Here is a 19,803-nt window from a genome sequence, read left to right as displayed (position 1 = left end):
CACACATCAGTCCAAGCTCAAAATTAACCTTAAAACAAATCTATGTGAATCAAATTCACGTTGAAACTAACGATGGAGAGGTGAGTTACCGGTAGAAATATCAATGTTCACTTTAAACACGAAAGAAATCTGGCCTCTCAATTTTCTCAATTTCTGAAATAAGTATGTAGATGTCATATTTTGAAACTTTTTTCAAGTTCTCATTTGACAGAAAACAGTGTACCATTTATACCCATAAGAGTTTAATTTTTTACCGATGTAACCTCCAAAGACATTACTTACAGTGAAACTAAAATAGTAAAAATTGAAATTTAATCTTAAATAACACGCGATTCTAGCAACAACTGATGACCCAGCACTTACGTGAGGGAAAGTTCAGCTGATTTGCTTTCCCGAGGAAAACAATTCTTCGATCCTGCGCTTACAGGGAATACTAGCAATTATTTCCATCAATTTTAAACAGTACATATAAACAATAGTAGTAACAGAAACAAATCATGTGAGAAATTGAACAATTTAAGACTCAAGGAGATTGAGAAATAAAATTTAAAAAGGCAATAGGAAGATTAAAATGGAAAGGAATTATCGTACAAACGCTACTCCAATTTATACAATATGAAGAATTTTACTTTCCCTTACACTTCACCTTGTAACGTGTTAACTTCTCATTAAATGTAAAGTAAAGAGTCTCTATTATTTCTAAATCAAATACTGACCAAGACATTCAAATTCGTGATCTAATAGTACACCCTTTTGCAAAACATTTCATTTTTTTTTAATAAACGTGTTCAAAAATCATATAACTTAAAATTATTTGTTTCAGAATTCCATCATGATTTATGAGAAATCTAATCTCAATGTTATTAATTTCACAATAAACGTATTAAATCAAGGAAGTAATCATGTTATTTACACTGATTTTCCAACACGATTCGAGAAAGTAAATCGTAAAGCATTTATAGACAAATTTGGTCAGTTTAATTTGTCTACACAATTTATCAGGCTGCGTCATATTTGAGGTACTGAGAAGTATTTATTATTATTTCTTAACAACTGAATACTTCCAACTACTAACAATTCCACTAGGATCAAAATTTGGAACCACTGTTATTTGTAATATTTATAAACGGTCTTGGAAAAAGACTTTCCCCTCCATTGTGATATACTGATCTTTTCTCTTTTAATATATCAAATCTGTGACTTCATTAGATTTGTGTTTAACGTCGCTTTCAGCACTGAGGCTATACGAGACGTGGATCTACATATACCATGGAATTCGAACCACAGGCAGTTCTGCCGGAAATGGAATCCGGGCTTACCACATTAATGATGCATATGCTAACCATATACCTGCGAGGCACTTCTCGGTAAGTGACTGGAATGAATTTTAACAAGAAAGGAATGTAATAGCACGGTGGCAAAAGTAAATTACGTGACAAAATATTAATAAATGCAATGTCATGACTTTTACAACATACCAAGAAGCCAACAGCTTCAATTCACAATAATTAAACTGATATATTCATTGTAAGCACCACATATAATGTAAATGTAATATACAGGATGGCCCAAAAGTAGGTATACAATCCCGTCCCGTATTTTATATCATTTCTTATTGTTATCAAACAGATCTATCTAGTTTCTTTATTATTTGTTCTTAACGTCTTTTTACTTATAATTTAAGCCCGGAACAGTCGAAGCAAATAAATCCATAAAATATAATGTTATACTTGATCTATGCAGGGGTGTATACCTTCTACTTTTGGGCCATCCATACGAATTTAATTTGACACAAACGTACAATAAATGTAGCAAATATGAATGTCATGTTCATTCTAAAAAATCAGAAGTTTCGCACACCAGACACTTTTCAAAGAATTTTTGTCTGCTCTAAACTTGCTTATGCTACACTTGTATGACATCCAGGCAAAAAAAACGCACTTCCTGAAAACAGAACTCCCATTCCAAACTTTATTTATGAGAAAAGAAACATTTATCATAAAATTTAAAACTTTACTCAGTTAATAGACATTATGAAACAATGGCCCTTAGGTAAAATAAAAATAAAATAAATAATAATTACATGCCATACTCTTTATACAAACTAGACTGCAACGAACTCCTTTCCTAGTTTTCAAATAAATGTATCTAATAGGAAAAAAAACATGCATAGAAAATTATAATTTCTTTTATTCTACAAAGGACTCGCCAACGTGGAAAATAAGTGCAGCCTATCCTACACATACTTATACTACTACTCCTTACAAAAGGTCAAGTAATTAAGATTATTAAGTATTCTGCCTTTTGGCAAGTCCTAAGACTAGTGAGGCTTTTCTATTCTTTTTTCTTATTTCTTTTCTTCATAATTTTCAGTTTGGACCTGGAAATGTTTCTTTCATGTTTCTCGGTTTTCGGCTTCCTCTTTTAACTCCCAATATTTTCTTCTATTTTTCAAATCATCAATCACTTGTGTTCTTTTTCTTCCTATTCCTCACTTTCCTTCCATGGCGGTATGAAGACAATTTCTTCCCAAGATGTGTTCAATCCAATTGGCATTTTTACGAAGGATGGTGGCTAGAAGCGTCATCTTCTCTCCTATCCGTTTTAAAAAGTCTTCGTTTGTTACTCTTTCTGTCTATTTCATTTTCTCCATCTTTTTCCAACACCGCATTTCGAAGCTCTCTATATATTTCTTCTCTAACTTTCGTAATGTTCAAGTCTCTAAACCATAAAGTCCAATGCTCCAACGATAATGTATATTTTGTATGTACTTCTAAATATTGTTTCTATTTACGGGCAAAAGTGCTATTTAAATGGCACAAGCTGTTAAGAAGAAAACATATAAAATAATTTTAAATATTTTGTATTTTATCGATATATTTCTTGTTTTTCGTTGCTATGACAACATGTTTATTTAGTTGATATGGTAACTAGAAAAAGATAGAACGAAGAACAATATTGTTAGAATTGGATGTATATTATTTTAATGTGACAAATACGGTACATACTGAAAAATATATATATATATCCAAAAAGTGCATAACTGAGATGTGTAATTTATTGTAATCTCGCGAACTTTATAAATATTCAATATATATTGGGAATCAGGGATTGTAACGGAAGAATTTAACGTTACAACTTGACCAATTTCTTCCATAGTCCAATATTAAGGCTGCTAGTTAAAGAGTGACCTTTTCTTGTTGAATGCTTGTTTGGTTATGGCAATTGTGGACCTGATCTCTCAGGTGCAGGATGCGTCTTTCGTCAAAATACTTCCCAGATATTTGAAATAGTCAACCTCTTCAAGTACTCTTTGTTCTACTCTGACCTGTAAGGGTGCATTTCCACGGGATATTCTCATGACTTTCGATTTTTCTGTGTTAATTTCCATTCCATATAGTTTCCCAGTGTCAGCTATCCTGTCAAATCATTTCCTGTAGTGCTTCTTCGGTTGTAGCACTGCACCTCCAATCTTGAAATCTCAAATTCCCATTAATGCTTCCTTCATTAAACATTCACTGTAAATGTTGAATAATTGGGGCAACATACATCCTTCTCTGACTCCTCTTCCAATCTCCACACTATTGGTTTCTCCTTCATTCACGCGCAACTTGACTCGTTGTCTTTATGTACAGGTTGCGAATGAGCCGTCGCTTTCTCCAGGTTGTCTCAAGTTTCTTTAAGTATTTGTAAAGGTTTTGTCCAATTGACCCTCTCGAAAGCTTTTTGCCAGTCTGTGAAGCACAAACACAAACTCTTCCTTTACGTCCAGAATTCGTTCTGAGATAATTCTCATTAACAATTAAGATATACGAGTATGAAGTATAAAAGTGAAACTGTAAATACTCGAATATCATTAAAGACAAACAAGTATCGCAAATGACTATAACAATAATTGTATTCAATTTTAATAAGCACAAATAAATCAATAGGGAGACTATACTATACGTACCAGGCCCAGTCGGAGTATGGGTGGGGTTGCATTGGTTGGTTCTGTTTGCCTGTCCGGCTTTGTCCATGGTTTACTGAAAGACAAATATTACGTAAGTTAGTAATTTAATATTTTTATATACTTAAAAAGTAAGCGTCAGAGATTAAGCACATAACTTGACTATGAGGAAATACTAAATTCACGGTAGGTTAAATATAAAAAGGACTGATTCTTTTTAAAATAATTATTCTTAACGATTACCTACTGATATTGGTCTTAACGAATTCCCCTGAGGACCATAATTTATGCCCATTACCAAAAGTTTCAGGTCTATACAGACTATAACTTATTTTAAACATGATTTAAAGTGTTGTTAATATTTAATTGAATATATCATTTATACTGTTTAATACAACTAGCTGATATGTTAGTTCTTCAAGGGGGGAGGCTCATGGAAAATATCTGAAAGGTATATTTGAACTTTAATAATCCGCTATGCCCCCTCCTCCCACATATACACTTATTACAATCGTGCTTGAATCGAAGTGAAACGAAAATAGCTCAGGTTAACCAAAGTGATGTTCCAAAATGCATTTCAGAAGGTCGAGACAGCCGTTATTCCTGGCGAAAAAGTAAAGCTCTTCTCCCATTAGAATAAGCATTTTAATTTAAGCAAATAATAATAATAATAATAATAATAATAATAATAATAATAATAATAATAATAATAATTCATTTTTAACCTGTTTATAAATTTCTTCACTTACGCCATTTTATGAATATGAGGATGAATCCATGAGAAAATACTTTCACAAGTTCATCGTATTTTACAGTATTACATTAACTTATGTTTTTTTTTAGTTCATCTGAACCTGATTTCCAATGATTCTGTACTACTACTACTACTACTACTACTACTATTATTATTATTATTATTATTATTATTATTATTATTATTATTATTATTACTGCTACTACTTTTCTTCTACCAATACTACTAGCCAGAGTATTCCTCGTTCGATTCAGGATAAGAATTGTGATGTACGTCATCTTGTCCCTGGGTTTTCTCAAGGTTCTTTCGCTTCTACTTCACAACAGGATTGGTAGAACCCACGAGTTTTATTGAAACAAAAAACTTTTTTTTTTTGGAGGGGTTGTTTGAACCCTGGTGGTTTAAATAATTTGCTCTACGTATTTATATCACATATGGACAGAAATAAGTTTGTTTCACCTTGGTGTTATTATGCAACAACCGGGTTATGCTGGAAGGGGATCACATAAGCTTAAAGCGGAAACCAAACCGCTTCTCGGCTTATATCCGAGGGAGAAACTGTCTTCCATTTGAACTCGAAAGCGGGACTAATTGGCCACAAATGCGAACATATGCCGAATCACCCACGAAGGACTTCTCATTATATATATATATATATATATATATATATAAACGTTGTACTGATCTTTACATACTTGTTGATATAACTGTCAAGAGTAATTTCAGAAGGACAAAAATATAAACAGTTGCACAAGTGAGACCATTATACAGAATCACATATGAACAATTTCAAATACTGCAGAGTACAGGAGAACTAATTTAGTCCAAGTTAAAGAAATACAACGACTTAATTTGCATACCAGTAAGAAAAGTGAATAAAAATACGAATTACTCGAGTCCACTTTGGCTCTGATCTGTTTATACATAGTAAATAGATACCATAGATACTTCTGATTTTAATAGATGCCTCTCGTAGGGTTTGTATGACCCCTCCCTCCAAAAGAAAAGCACGGCATTCCGATGTATTTTATCAATAGAAACATTATTAAAACGAAACAATATTTAAAATTTTTCTTTGATTGCAATTGCATAACAATAATAACATACTATTAAAAAATCACAAAAGAAACATTCGTAAACTTGTAAAAAAAAAAAAAAATGCTTTTGTAGTATAGATCACTTCGAGTAATGAATGGGGAATTTAGGTCTGAATATAATACGAATAATATACGGGAGTGAAACGGAATAATCCACAAATGTGTGTTGAAGATCTTAGACTACACTTTTACGAACATTTTTCGTTTTTGGTTTAAAGCAGCCAACCCTGCTTCACAATAATTTATTTTCACTATTCATCCGTTTCATTTAGTCTAAAAAGCATAAACGTGGGGTGTTCAATTAATTTCTTTTATATCAATATTACTACTACTACTAATAATAATAATACTACTACCAATACTACTATTACTAATAATAATAATAACAGCATTTCTTAAAATTCTGAACTCTGAGTGGCATAGAAGTTCAACAACTATAAAATAAATATCTTCGCTAACGTTTGCACTAAATATGAAGTGTATGGGAGTTACACAGGACTACGGATACGGATGATTTCAAAAGATGCATTCGTTGTACTTATATAGTGTAGTGGTTCTCAATGTGCGATCCATTTCAATATACAGGAGTACAAACTCATTGGTTTTCAGTATACATTTCATACTCTCCCCTGTACTACAGGAAAAATTAACAGTACTACAGCTGTTAGACCAGTGGCGGATCCAGGGGGGGGGGGACGATCGGGGCGATTACCCCCCAGAAGTGGAAACTTTCTTATTTTATGTATATAAATAAAACCCATTCCAGAGTTTGAAGCTGTTAAAAGTAGCTCTAAGTAGCAGTATGACAACCCCCCCCCCAGAAGTCGGTCATGGATCCGCCCCTGTGTTAGATTACTGGCATCAAAACAACCAAAACACCACTAAACACTCTCTCTTATGGGTCTCTATTTTAGAAATTTGAGTGGATGGATTTTTGGGTCCCTAGCTACACTTAAGGCCTAGGTTTTCAGCACCTCATATTGCTGTACTATAGGTCTATTTAATATACGTAAGACGTTATGCCAGTTCGGCCTACTGAAGTTTACTTTTCTTTTTAAATAGGTCTAAGCATTACCAAATTGAAGTCTTGACTACTAATGCTGCGGATTTTTTTTTTTAATGAGAATACTCGAAGACACTCAATAAAACAAAATAAAAAAGGGTCCATCTATCTGGCTTGCATGCGTCTTTCTACAGTTACAGACTCATGGAGAGATAAAGAGTCTGGGTCCCAGTGCTATACAACATTTTCTAGCCTTTAAAATAATAATAATAATAATAATAATAATAATAATAATAATAATAATAATAATAATAATAATAATAATAATAATAATAATAAAAGCTGCTAAGGACCGAATCAGCAGTGAATCACAAACATATTCCTGACAGGAATCGAGGACCCCTGAAACGACAGGTACGCTGCGGCAACCATAATACCATCATTTTCCCCTTTGGCTTCTTCCGAAACGTTCCATCCTCCTCACGAAAAGTCTGACGTCTGTTATTACTCCTTTTCAGTTCGTTAAAATGAGATGAGTGTAGGCACTTCGTTCCATCAAGTGCGTGGTTCCTTCCTTTAACCTCCTTGAGAACTACATAGAAATAACAATTGTGAAGAAAACGACAAAATGGAATGTTTTAGTACCCCACAAACTATTTCTAAATTTAACTCTTTCGAAACTAGCAGTAAACTGAGCTCAACAATAAACAAGCTCTAGAAAAAGTATACAGCGTAAACAAAATCTAAATCACGCTACAAGTATTTTGATACCCCATTCATTATCAATAAAATCTATTTACATACGTCATATTAAACTTGGTGACACACACAACGTGCCTGAACGTGGGGGTGGTTCAAGCTTGCAGGAGGAAGGGATGTCTAACATAAATGCTATTACGTATGTGTAGTATTGAACGGCTATTATTCTGCACCCGAAAAGACGATAAGTAATTGTAAAGTTCTTCCACACAGGCACGTAGCCAAGGGGGGGGGGTCCGAACCCCCCCGTTCGAGACCAGAAATGAAAAAAATAATGAAGAATAAAATAAAATGAAATGGCAAAAAGAAGGATTAGCGTTAAAAACTAAAAAGAAAACTACAGGAAGCTTTTGCTTACTCTTTCTTATGAGGAGATTTGTATTACTTGCAATATGGTGGCGAGGTAAGCGAGGTATTCTGGAAGAGTCAGGGAATTTGAAATTTCAAGAAAAGTTATGGAATTCTCAGAATTCCTGCTACTAGTCAGGGAGATTTCAAGCTTTCGAAAGCATAAGTGCCGTTGTGTAACAGCGTGGACATTTTTAATCATAATTTTTCATCATTGCATCCTTGCAGTATCAAACATGTTATTTCAAGGACAATTTTCTGTTGCTCTTTTAACCTGTCATTTGGAGCAACAGTAGTTGACTGAATAAAAAAAAATGTTGAAAGAAAGTTCTGTTAGCATTTGATTCAACAGAGAAAGGAACGCATATATTGTAAAACTAGTTGAATATACACATGCTTCGCACAGGGGCTGTATTTGGAAGTCAACGTCTGTGGGAGTATCACCATTAATCTCAACGACCACGAAAACTATGGATTTGATACTAATATCGGTCATTTTGGGCTATATTTTATATGTCTCGGTATCCACCTCCCGCTGACTCCCGGCCCGCATACTTGCAAGTCATCGCTAATGGAAGTGTCACCATTGATTTTAGCGACCGCGAAAACTATGGATTTGACATTAATATCGGTCATTTTGGATTACTCTTATATGTCTTGGTATTTCACCCCCCTCCGGTGACCCCCGGCTCGGAGCCGAATAGCGTGAATTTGGAAGTTAATGCGACTGGAGTTTCACCATTGATTTCAGCGACCGCGAAATTATGAATTCGACACTAATAGCTCAAGTGGTAGAGCGTTGGCTTCGTATTCAGGAGGTCGTGGCTTCGAATCTCGCTGCCTACCATCCTGACTGAGGTTTTCCAGGGTTTTCCTCAGTCCTACCAGGCAAATGCCGGGATGGCACCTACTAAACAGGCCCTGGCCGATACCTTCCCAAATCCTTTTCATTGTTAATGTTGTTGGATATTCAATGTAAAATGGCCTCTGAGCTATATCTGGTGATAAATAAGTAAATAAATATCGGTCATTTTCTACTACTTTTACATGTCCCGGTAAACGGCCCCCTGAGACTCCCCTGGTTCGAATTTCGACAAAAACGTTTAACTCTGGTCTGGAGCCTGGACCAAGGTATTCGTGACTAAAATTTGGTAACTCTCAGTCAATTTGTCTGGTTCCCAAGCCGGTTCCGGTAAACGCCCCACTGTTTCGAAATTTGAAAAAACGCTTAGTCTTGATCTGGGGCCTGGGCCAAGGCACACCTGACCAAAATTTGGTAACTCTCGATAAACTCGTCTGGTCCCCAGACCGCACACAGACAGACAGACAGACAAACACACAAACAAACTTTATTTTATTTATATTAGAAGATGGTTTACAAGACAGTATTCAGTATGTACTTTTTTTTAATAATTGAGGTCATAAGGAAAGGAAAGTTGTTATATTTGAATAAACAGGAGAAGGACGTAAATATTGCAAGATCTTTTTCAGTACTTTTTTTTTATTATTATGCTCGAAATTTCTGCATAGTTTGTTATTAAAATACTTGCCAACATATCCTCATTTTATTGTCCTAACAAACTCATTTTATTGTTGATAGTAAAGTACTTTAGATTGATCGAGCTCCTGGGCCTTCACAATTTCATGTCACCCCCCCCCCCCCCCGTTACGAAATACTGGCTAAACGAACCAATATATGTTCCAGTAAAATAGTTCAGAGTGATCGAGCCCCTTTTGTGATGACCACAGTATTTCATGTCACGGACCCCCCCCTTTCACGAAATCCTGGCTACGTGCCTGTTCCACATATATTTTCAGGAATAAATAATAACAGATCTAGATTGTTTTTATAAGAGAAAGATTCCTAGCATTTAGATTTCTGGGCTTTCGGCATCTGAGGCCATTTAGCCCGTCACCTTTGAGGGATGACGTCCCTCGGCGACTACACTATCAGTGGAAAGGGAAGGAAGCAAGCGGCCTGGGAACTATAAGTTAAGTACCACCCCACCATTTGCCTGGTGTGAATGAGGAAAACCCAGGAAAACGTCATTCAGGGTGGCTGGCCTGAAAAACCGTTTAACACTTTTTCGATCGAACGGTCCCACCGGGAATCGAACCCGGGACCTCTCACACCGAAGGCAAGAGCGTTAGCAACTACGCTGCGCGGAGTTACTATAAGAAAAAGAGTATAGATGAAGTGTAAGATAAAATTTTCAAACTACATCAACATTTTCTTGTTAAACAAGTATACTTTTCTTGATAAAGTGTACAAATTTGTTAAGTTAGGGAGTTTTTTTTGGGGGGGGAGTGGGTCAAGACATGGTGGAACCCGGTAGGTGCGCGTTATACATACATCTGGTGTTGCCCAAGTTTTTTTATTTTTTATTTTATTATTATTATTATTATTATTTTTTTTTTTTTTGTAAAGTCTCGTCTCGTAAAGCTTTTCTCACCTCGTATAAAAATTTTCTTGGCTTATTTTGCAAATTTATGTAACATTTATTTCCTGATTTTTTCCCTTTATTTAGAAGTTATATGAACCTTTCCGCGGCATGAGAGGTCGATGCAGGATGTGATATAACATTTGAACCAAATGAACCCCCCCCCCTTCCCGTCCAGTCTTCAGAAGTGAAGGAAATATATAAAAAGCTCTTCTGCGTCTAACGTTGTTTCTTCAGCGTCTCATGTAACATCAGAGTTGCCTACTTCGGAGAAGAAAATTATTGATTTTCGTCTTTAAAATTATCGTATAATGGTCATATACGTGATAATTGTAGAAAAAGTATAATATTACTAATAATAACAATAATATATATAACAAACTTACCTAGGAATTTTCAGATTCGAACTCGAAATCAGCGTCACTGCCCTCATCATTTTTTTAAATCTCTTAACACTACTCTGAACAATAACAATATTTCTATCCCCTCGTAAACGTATCTGAATTCAAAGAATGGATGCAGGGTTGCCATCTGCCAATTCTCAAATCGTTATTGATTTATTTTAAGGGGAATGACCGTTAAAAACCTCAGTATGTGTGTTTCATAATTTTTAATTCACATCTACAATTTATTTGCACATTGGAAAACTTTAAAAAGAAATGTGAGTACTAAATTTATTGTTTATTCACCTATTATTGCAAGGGCAGTATCGTATATACTCTATATAGCATTAAGACTTCAATGATCGTATATCACGATAAATTATCGTATGGTTGGCAAGCCTGTGTAACACAAGTTTATTTAGCCAAGTGTTTCTCGTAGGCATATTTCCGGGGACGGAGGAATTTGGCCAATCGCTTCCCCGGAGCTAAGACAAATTAAATTGAGAAACACTTGACACAGGACACGTCATTCAACAAAGACTGTCCCAGTGCAGTTCCTTCACATTTTGATTTTGCCCCCTTCCGCCACTCGGAACAAAATTTCTAAAAGCTAAACTTATTTCAACACCTTATCAGAATCATATGCCCCCCATACACCGAAGCATGTCTTATATTTCGGACATCAGGGGAAAGAAAAGCACAAAATTCTATAGTTAAAGAAAAGCAGATACGGTAGTACAAGGGTTGATTTAAATACGGGAATGCACTCACTGTATGAAACTGATACGTTGCATCTCTGAATATCTGGACCATAAAACTAAAATGCAAGATTTGCTCTGTTCCAAATTCGAAGATTCCACTGATTTAGGCTGAACAAATCCTCACCCCCCCCCCAAGCACAAACAATCAGACTACAGATTGCTTATAATACAATTAACTCGCCATATGATAACACCTTTGACTCTCCACGCACAAAGCAAATAGCCTACCAAACAATACTGAATTTGTGTGTAATTAAACAAAAAAGGGTCAATGTTCCAGTGTCTTTGACACCACTTCTTTCTATTGATTTTCGTTTGATTACATAATGTAACGTTATATTAGGTTCTATTAGGTTAGATTAGCTTAGCTTAGGTCAGGTTAGGTTACGTTAGGTTAGCTTAAGGGGGTCCAGTGTAGGTTTGGACCCCCTTAACGGAACATGGACCCAAAAAAGAAACTGGTGCCCCAATGCCACGTGATCCCGTGCACATGAATAGTTAACGAACTTATCTTTGTTTCATGTGTTACCGAATGACGACGCCAGGTTTAATTTCCTGGGGGAAGGAGGAGGCAATGGCGGATCCAGAAGGGTTGGGCGCTTCGCTTAAGCGAAGATACAACTTTTTATGTGATTTCAAAGAGATGAGACGACAGAAGTTTATTGTCACTATATTAGACCAATTATCTTCTACCCATCTATTGCTAGTACAAACATGAAATTAAATGAACTCTTTGTTTTACGTCCCACGATTATGTCCAGAGTGAATGAAAATGGTGAAATCAAGACAGTGGGAGGAAACAGAAGAACCTCGAAAAAACCACGCACACGATGTTTGTCCGAGACGAAGCCCACTTGACGTGAGTTGGGACCTCATACACTAGAGGTGAACGGTCTACCAATTGGAAACTGTATTACCGGAAACTTATTCTCAAGTATTTTTGTACCGGCTACATTAGAACAATAATCTGTTCTTAGAATATCGCTAGCACAAACTAGTTCACATATCCAAGTGTCACGGTGTGAAATATTTTGCGATCTCTCCGGCTCTTCCATTCTTTTGAACACTAAGAAAATAACTCTGTGGCTTGGCGACACATGAAGAACGAGCTGCGCGCTTTGTGATATTTTCACAGACTACAAAAGTATTTTGTCAATATTTTAAATCAATAATCTGTTCTAAATCTATTGTTCGTACAAACTAGATAATATCTTCAAGTGTTAGAGCGCATAATATTTTACGCCCCTCAGAACCTTTCATCCGTTTGCGCATAATGATGAAATATTAAGTCTATGACTCAGCAATGTATCCCAAACAGGGGTAAAAGTGCGAGGAAACGCAGTTACCCCACCTCGAAAAAATATGTACGGCGTCCCCCCAGTTCCTAAAAAAATAAATGGGCAAAAATAAGCAGGGGGAACGGTGTGGCATCATGTCGCTACCTACCATCGCCCCACCTTTTCAAATTCATTTTTACCCCTGATTCCAAAGAGGTTTCTCTCACTCCTTAAAGGAAAATACAATTATTTTTTTGTTTTTGAACATGAGACCTTTTTTGTCAATATGTTAGAGCAGTATTCTGTTCTCAATGTGCAGGTGACATTATATAGTCTACAAAATAATACAACTGTGTTATGTCTAGAAGTGTAGGGTTACTAGTATAAAATAATTTCAAGTGCTTTATGACGGATAAAAGAAGGGAGTGTATAGGAAAGAGGACAGTATTAGATAGTATTTTCTAGCGGCGGTGTATTTCTGTACAGTGTACGTAAGTTGTATTTGCTGCTAGTATGAAATCATGAGAAGTGCTATTGAAACTCGTATCATTGCCAAAACCTACTTGTTTTCACTACCTTAGCTTACGAATATACGCACCGTGCTGATGCGACTGCTTTCTAAGAGGGGAAAAGTTTCGCCCTGCCCTAACTCGGTTAGACAGCATTCGTCTTTTTAGTGGCCATTTAGCTCAGTTTGGTTCGTACTTTTTCATTGTAGTTTTTATTCCATACATAAGGATGTCGTATTTATACGCAAATCGTAAAAGGATTGTATTTTTTCAACAGTTACTTTTGGTTACCCTATGTTACCTGTGCTAAATAGGGTAATGTCATATTGCATAGCGCATATCTTTTGAAGAACAATACAAAGGAAGTTAAAGAATAATAATTTTTCAACATTTATTTCGAGCGGTTCGCCAAAATTTGACCTGCACGAAGCTTTCTTCACGTATCGCTCGTACTGACCCTATCCATCTTCTGCTTGTTTCAATATATGTAGGGAAGATGAGAGTAAAATATATCACTAAAGTAAAATACGTAAACCTACTGATTAACGTGGGATTCGAATCCACATGCTAGCTGGGAATCGAACCCGGTCTCCGTGCCGAAGAGACGAACGCTAACCATATGGCCACGAGTGAGCTGTCGATATGACACGGGCTCACTTTCCTGCATAAAAATAAAGCAAGCAATGAAAAGCATCGTTTTATCATTAAACCTAATCTTGAGTCCTTGAAAAAATAAAATCATCGGCCATCACGATTGTATATGTATACAGATTTTACACACAGTAACCTAAATGGTATCGCTATGTACCCGTTAAATCCTTTCGTTTACTCTTTGGTAACATCAAGTTAATTTTGTTGAATAGAAATCCGAAATTATACTGCTGCAATGAGACCTACAGTTAGTTACATTAGCTTTAACAGCAACAAATATTGTTAGCGAGATCAAATTTCAGGATACGATTGAAGAATACACTGCATTGTGCCAACACGTACGTACGCAAACAAGCGAACGAAAATCTGTAGACGGTCTTACATATCATAATGCCAATTTAAAATGCAATACTATACGTGGCATATAAGACATACCTTATTAGAATTAAGTTGTATCTTCCGATATAACTAATGGAATAGGGATTATAAAATATAATATGGATATTTTTCTTTATGCTAATGCTTGGCAAACAGTATTAACGAATAAAATATTATTTCTGAAAGAAGTGGAAAATATTGCAAATCCTTTTTTCATATAAACGCTTATTAAGAACTTCTAACTGCAATTACTGATCTACTTACGAGATGGAATTGATTTCCTTTGCCTGTGTTGTAGTAGAAGTAACCCTTTGGTTCTCTCTGCTAGCACCTGTTGCGTATGAAGTTGTATAACCTTCTTCGCGTAGATGCAACTGATTTTATTTATACATGGTGCGCTGTGATTGGATGCTCAGCGAGAGTGTCGTAAGAACAATCTAAAGGGAAATTCCCGTTTTTGAAGTTTGACAAAGAAATACATTTTCTTATTTTTTCTCAAATATATAGACCTACACGTTGTTAATTTAACTTGTCTGTATATTTACTTTTAATATTCTTTTTACATATTTATTTTTGCTTAAAATAATAGAATAAGTCTACCAAAAAATCTTTGCGCAACATCACAGCACTGTGATGCAATACTTCTTCTTCTTCTTCTTCTTCTTCTTTTTTTTTTTAAATAACAGTTGACTCATGCCAGTGATATGTATGTCAAGAGTCTGTATGTAGTCCATCAGAATGGAGTTATATCTACAGTATATCCGAAATCACTTTTCAGACAATTCGAAATTAATTTTCCAATCTCAAATATAATTTAAACATTTAACTTGGGTAACCATAAGTTTAGCTTTTCTCTGTACAATCCCGATTTTGTCTCGTGTTCTACCTTGTCCACCGATTGCTCCAAGACACATCTATTACATAAAAATGAAAAAGATATTGTTTGTGATCTATCATGGGGAAAGGGCTGAAAAATTTGAAATGAATTTCTGGATTTAGTTACCTCGAAATGGATTTTATTATGTTATTTTAATAAAATACATATATCCTAAGGTAAGAAGGGGGTCAAATTTTTTGCGCAAAATTGAATTTATCACAAGCCCACGTAGAATTGAATTTTTGAGGGCGCGGTGGTTCAGTGGTAAAGCGTTCACCTCTGGTGCGTAGGACTTTGTGGTGGACAAACACCGTGTGCATAGGTTTCCTCGGCGTTCTTCCGTTTGTTCCCACTTTCTTCATTTCACCATTTCATTCCTCATCATCACCGTCTCCTTTAGCCTAGCCGGCATAACCGTAGGCCAGCGTTTCCCAACCTTTTTCAACTTGCGGCACACTACACGGGTGTTACTTGGATTCTCGCGGCACACTTATAGATATTATTATTTGTAAATATTAAGTACAGTGGTATTTTTCTGTGATTATTGATCTCCTTCTCACAGAAAAGAAAGCTCTATCACTGTTTTTTCCCCGTGGTAAATCATTATTCTTATTTTTTATTCTAATTTAAAAATAGAAAACAATTGCAATGAAAAATTGGACGAGGTTTTTAAAAATACGCTTTCTTTTTAAAAACTGTATCCAACCTTTTACTAAGAAGGAAGATCACTAAATAACGAACGAACAAATCTCTTTTACTTTTAAAACACAAATGTAGGTAATTTGTCGAAAGGATTGAATGATATTTTAAATTTTCAAGTTACGAAATAGTCTGCAACAATAAAGAAGCAATAATGGTCATAACAATGATAACCATTTTTATCAACAATAGAAATGTACAGAACAGTAACCCGGTATGAAACTTAAAATTGTAGATTCACAGTAGTGGTTCATAGTAATGTGAAATACAAAAATATACATTTTTCCCTAGGTTTTGCAATTTGATTGCTATAAAATTAATAATTTTGTTTCGATTCCTCGCGGCACATCAACGGCCCATTCACGGCACACCGGTTGGGAAACGCTGCCGTAGGCGGTAAAATTCAAAGATTTCATTTCATTTCATTTTCAAAATTGAGTTTACATAAACTCTTCATTAAAAATCAGGGCAGGACTCGTGTCTCAGCTAGGGATGGCCACAAAGTTCCGGTTCTTGAAAATCTGTTTTCAGAACCGGTTTCGGAACCGGTTCCAGCCCTGGATCCAAAAACCCGGTTCCAGAACCGGATTTTAGGAACCAGTTCCAAACCTGGATCTGAACTCGGTCCCAGTACCGGATTTTAGGAACCGGTTTTAGACCTGGATCCGAAAACCCGGTTTCAGAACCGGATTTTAGGAAATGGTTCCAGACGTGGATCCGAAAACCAGGTTCCAGTACCGGATCTTAGGAACCGGTTCCAGACCTGGAACCAAAATTCCCGCAAAGACCCGTAAAGAAAGCACAAAGTTCACCTTCAAAACACTGCAAAGAGGACTACGTGCTTGTGCCCTCCCCGCCCAGACCCCCTTGTGCCCCCCAAAAAAGAAATCTGGTCCACCAGTGGGTCTTTAGGCAAATGAGTTTGCCAATTTGCTTGTTTAGCCAATGAGTTTGCCAGTTACCCAGTCTATTTAGCCAAATGAGCCAAGCAGCCGCCGTTTGGACGCCTGTCTATCGCTTGCACCATTCATCTAGCACACTGTTCAAAGCCTACCAGCAGCTTGGGTTTAGCGTAAGAATGGCTACAAAGTTCAGGTTTGATCGGAACCGGTTCCGCGAGGAACCAGTTCATGGAGATCCGGTTTTCAGAACTAGTTTCAGACCTGATCCGAAGAACCAGGGTAGAGATCTGGATCCGAAAACCTGGTTCCGGAACCGGATCTTCTTGAACCGGATTCCTTCAAAGCCGAAAACCGGCTCTACCAGGAACTGGTTCCGGCCATCCCTGGTCTCAGCATTTTTGAAAATGCCCGTTTTAAGGCGGACAGACATACTTTCTATAATTTCTTACATTAAAATTAATGTTGCCTGTTGTTTGTGACCATATCACGGGGATGCGGTTCAACAATTGGAAAAATGAATGTTTAAACATGGACTTCTTGTTAAGTAGTAACCTATGCCCGAAGTTGTTTTTATTTTTTATGTAACTTTCACCAAAGGGCGTATGCTAAAGGGCTAGGAGATTCAAAATTTATGCCAAAAATAGAATATCATACTGAGATTTTATTGTTTCATTTTCATTGATATGCATATCCTAACGGAGAGAGGATGTTCTCACATTTTCTATAAATCTATTCTCCCCGTGTGGAGAACGGACTTTTCAGCTAGTCTATCTATATAAACAAAATTGAAAGTGACTATGTTTGTGACTTAATAGCTCTTGAAGCACCCGACCGATCTCGATCAAATTTTCAACATATAGATGTTTTTTTTTTTTTTTTTTTTTATCGTTTCACTTTAACGGTGGAACTTAGGGTTTTAGAAAGGGGACATACAGCAGTGTTGGGCAAATTTCAATTGAATTAACAATTAACAATTAATCTGTAAATTTAATTGTTAATTGCAATTAACAATTGAAATAAATAATGGTTAATTGTTAATTGCAGTTGGCCATTAATAAAGGAGAATCAATTGCAATTGATCAATCGATTGAAAGTAATTGCAGTGGAAAGTAATTGCAATTGAATTCTGTAATTCAATTGCAATTGAAATTAATTGGCAATTGATTCAATTGCAATTGATTTCCACAGCAATTACTTTCAATTGATTGATCAATTGCAATTGATTTTCACTGATTAATTTTCAACACTGTAGTTCAGAGAGGGCGTGGGGCAATGAAAGCTTTTGCCACGACCAATTGGCTCACCACCCGTCGTGATCCACGACCCACCGTGACCCACTGTGACCCACCACCCACCATAAACCACTCTTACCCACTGTGACCCACAGACCCACCAAAACCCATTGTCATCAACTCTGACCCATGATTCACGCCCTCTTCTCTACTGACTAAAGAGTTTAAACTTGTAATAAAACAAGCATATAAAATTATCACTCATCGGAGTTTGAATTTCTACGATCAATCGCTCAAGCACCGCACTAATACAATAACGGCGGATCTGACCTTTCTAATATAAATAAAATAGAGTTTGTTCATGTGTCTGTCTGTCTATCTTTGTGCGGCCTGTGGACGAGACGAGTGGACCGAAACTTTTCAAAATTTGGTCACGGGTAGCTTGGTCTAGGCCCCAGACCAAGACGAAGAGTTTTTTTTTTTAATTTCTTACTAGGGGGTCTCCAGGGGACGTTTACCGGGACCGGCCAGAAAAGTCGACCGAGAGTTACCAAATTTTGGTCAAAGATACTTGGTCCAGGTCCTACACCAAGGCAAAGCGTTTTCAACAAAATTCGAACCAGGGGGTCTCAGGGGGCGTTTACCGGGACATGTAAAAGTTGAACGATATCAGTGTCCATTTCATAGTTTTCGCGGTCGCTGAGATCAATGGTGAAACTCCGATCGAATTAACTTCCAAATTTACCGTATTCGGCTGCGGGCCGTGGGTCAACGGGGGCTGTTCCGTCAGGAACGATTTCGAGGTCGTTTCCTTCACATCATCATGTGCGTGTTTTCTACCGTTTTGTAAGCCTATTTCCACGTTTTGTGAATCAATGGTAGTGGGTCAAAATGGGTATTCAATGTGGGAAGAAAAATGATCCACTCTCCCACCAGTATCGAATTTCAAGGTCGCTTTTTCGCATTGTTTAGTGCATGTTTTTACCGTTTCTGCGCATATTTTCCCGTTTTGTAGGCCAACGAAAGTGCGTCAAAGACGACCTACAAATATGGCAGAAAAAGACATATTCATTCCACTTTCAAGGTCCATTTTGACCCTCCCCCACTGATGCACAAAGTGACACAAATCATGCATAAAAAATGTGAAGGAAACGACCTCGACATTCGATGATGACGGAACAGCATTAAGTTATTCCGCTATACTTGTAGGCCATTTTGACCCATTTTCATTGTCGCACTAAAGTGGAAATAGGAGCACAAAACAGTACAAAGCAGGCACTATACGATGCAAAAGAAACGACCTCCAAATTCGATAGTGGCGGAACAATGGCTCTATTTCCTCACACATTGATGGACCATTTGACGCATTTCTGGTGATGCTCAAAACGTGGAAGTAGGCGAACAGAACGGTACAAAATACACACTAAACGATGCGAAAGAACCAACCCCAAAATTCGATAGTGGCGGAACAGTGAGCCATTTAACTCCCACTTTAAAGCCCCGTTGAACTCACCTCGGGTGATGCACAAGACGAGAAATAGGTGCAGAAAACTTTAAAAAAAAAGGCACTTAACGATGCGAAAGTAACGATCTAGAAATTCGATAGTGTCGGAACAGTGGATCATTTTCGTCACACCTTGGAGTCTCATCTTGACACACTTCTGGTGACGAACAAAACGTGGAAATAGGGGCACAAAACGTAACAAAACAGGCACTAGTCAATGCGAAAGGAAGGACCTCGAAATTCGGTAGTGGCGGAGGAGTGAGTCATTTTCGTCACACT

At 36.7% G+C, this 19,803-nt stretch overlaps 1 protein-coding gene across 1 annotated transcript in view; it reads right to left on the bottom strand.

Annotated features, from left to right (window-relative positions):
- Window positions 1-14,732, bottom strand: part of LOC145662916 (uncharacterized) — a 29,076-nt gene extending 14,344 nt beyond the window's left edge. Inside the window, exons 1-2 of the mRNA XM_081728921.1 lie at window positions 14,575-14,732; window positions 3,953-4,025 (exon numbers count right to left, since the gene is read on the bottom strand). Coding sequence (XP_081585047.1) covers window positions 3,953-4,019 — 67 coding nt within the window. The 5' untranslated portion in view covers window positions 4,020-4,025; window positions 14,575-14,732. The remainder of the gene's footprint in view (window positions 1-3,952; window positions 4,026-14,574) is intronic.
- Between the last annotated feature and the right edge of the window lie 5,071 nt (window positions 14,733-19,803).

This window comes from Thermobia domestica, chromosome 10 (assembly GCF_964235325.1).
Source record: "Thermobia domestica chromosome 10, izTheDome1.hap1.1, whole genome shotgun sequence".
NCBI classification, from domain to species: Eukaryota; Metazoa; Arthropoda; class Insecta; order Zygentoma; family Lepismatidae; genus Thermobia; species Thermobia domestica.
This window is presented reverse-complemented; position numbering and strand designations above follow the sequence as displayed.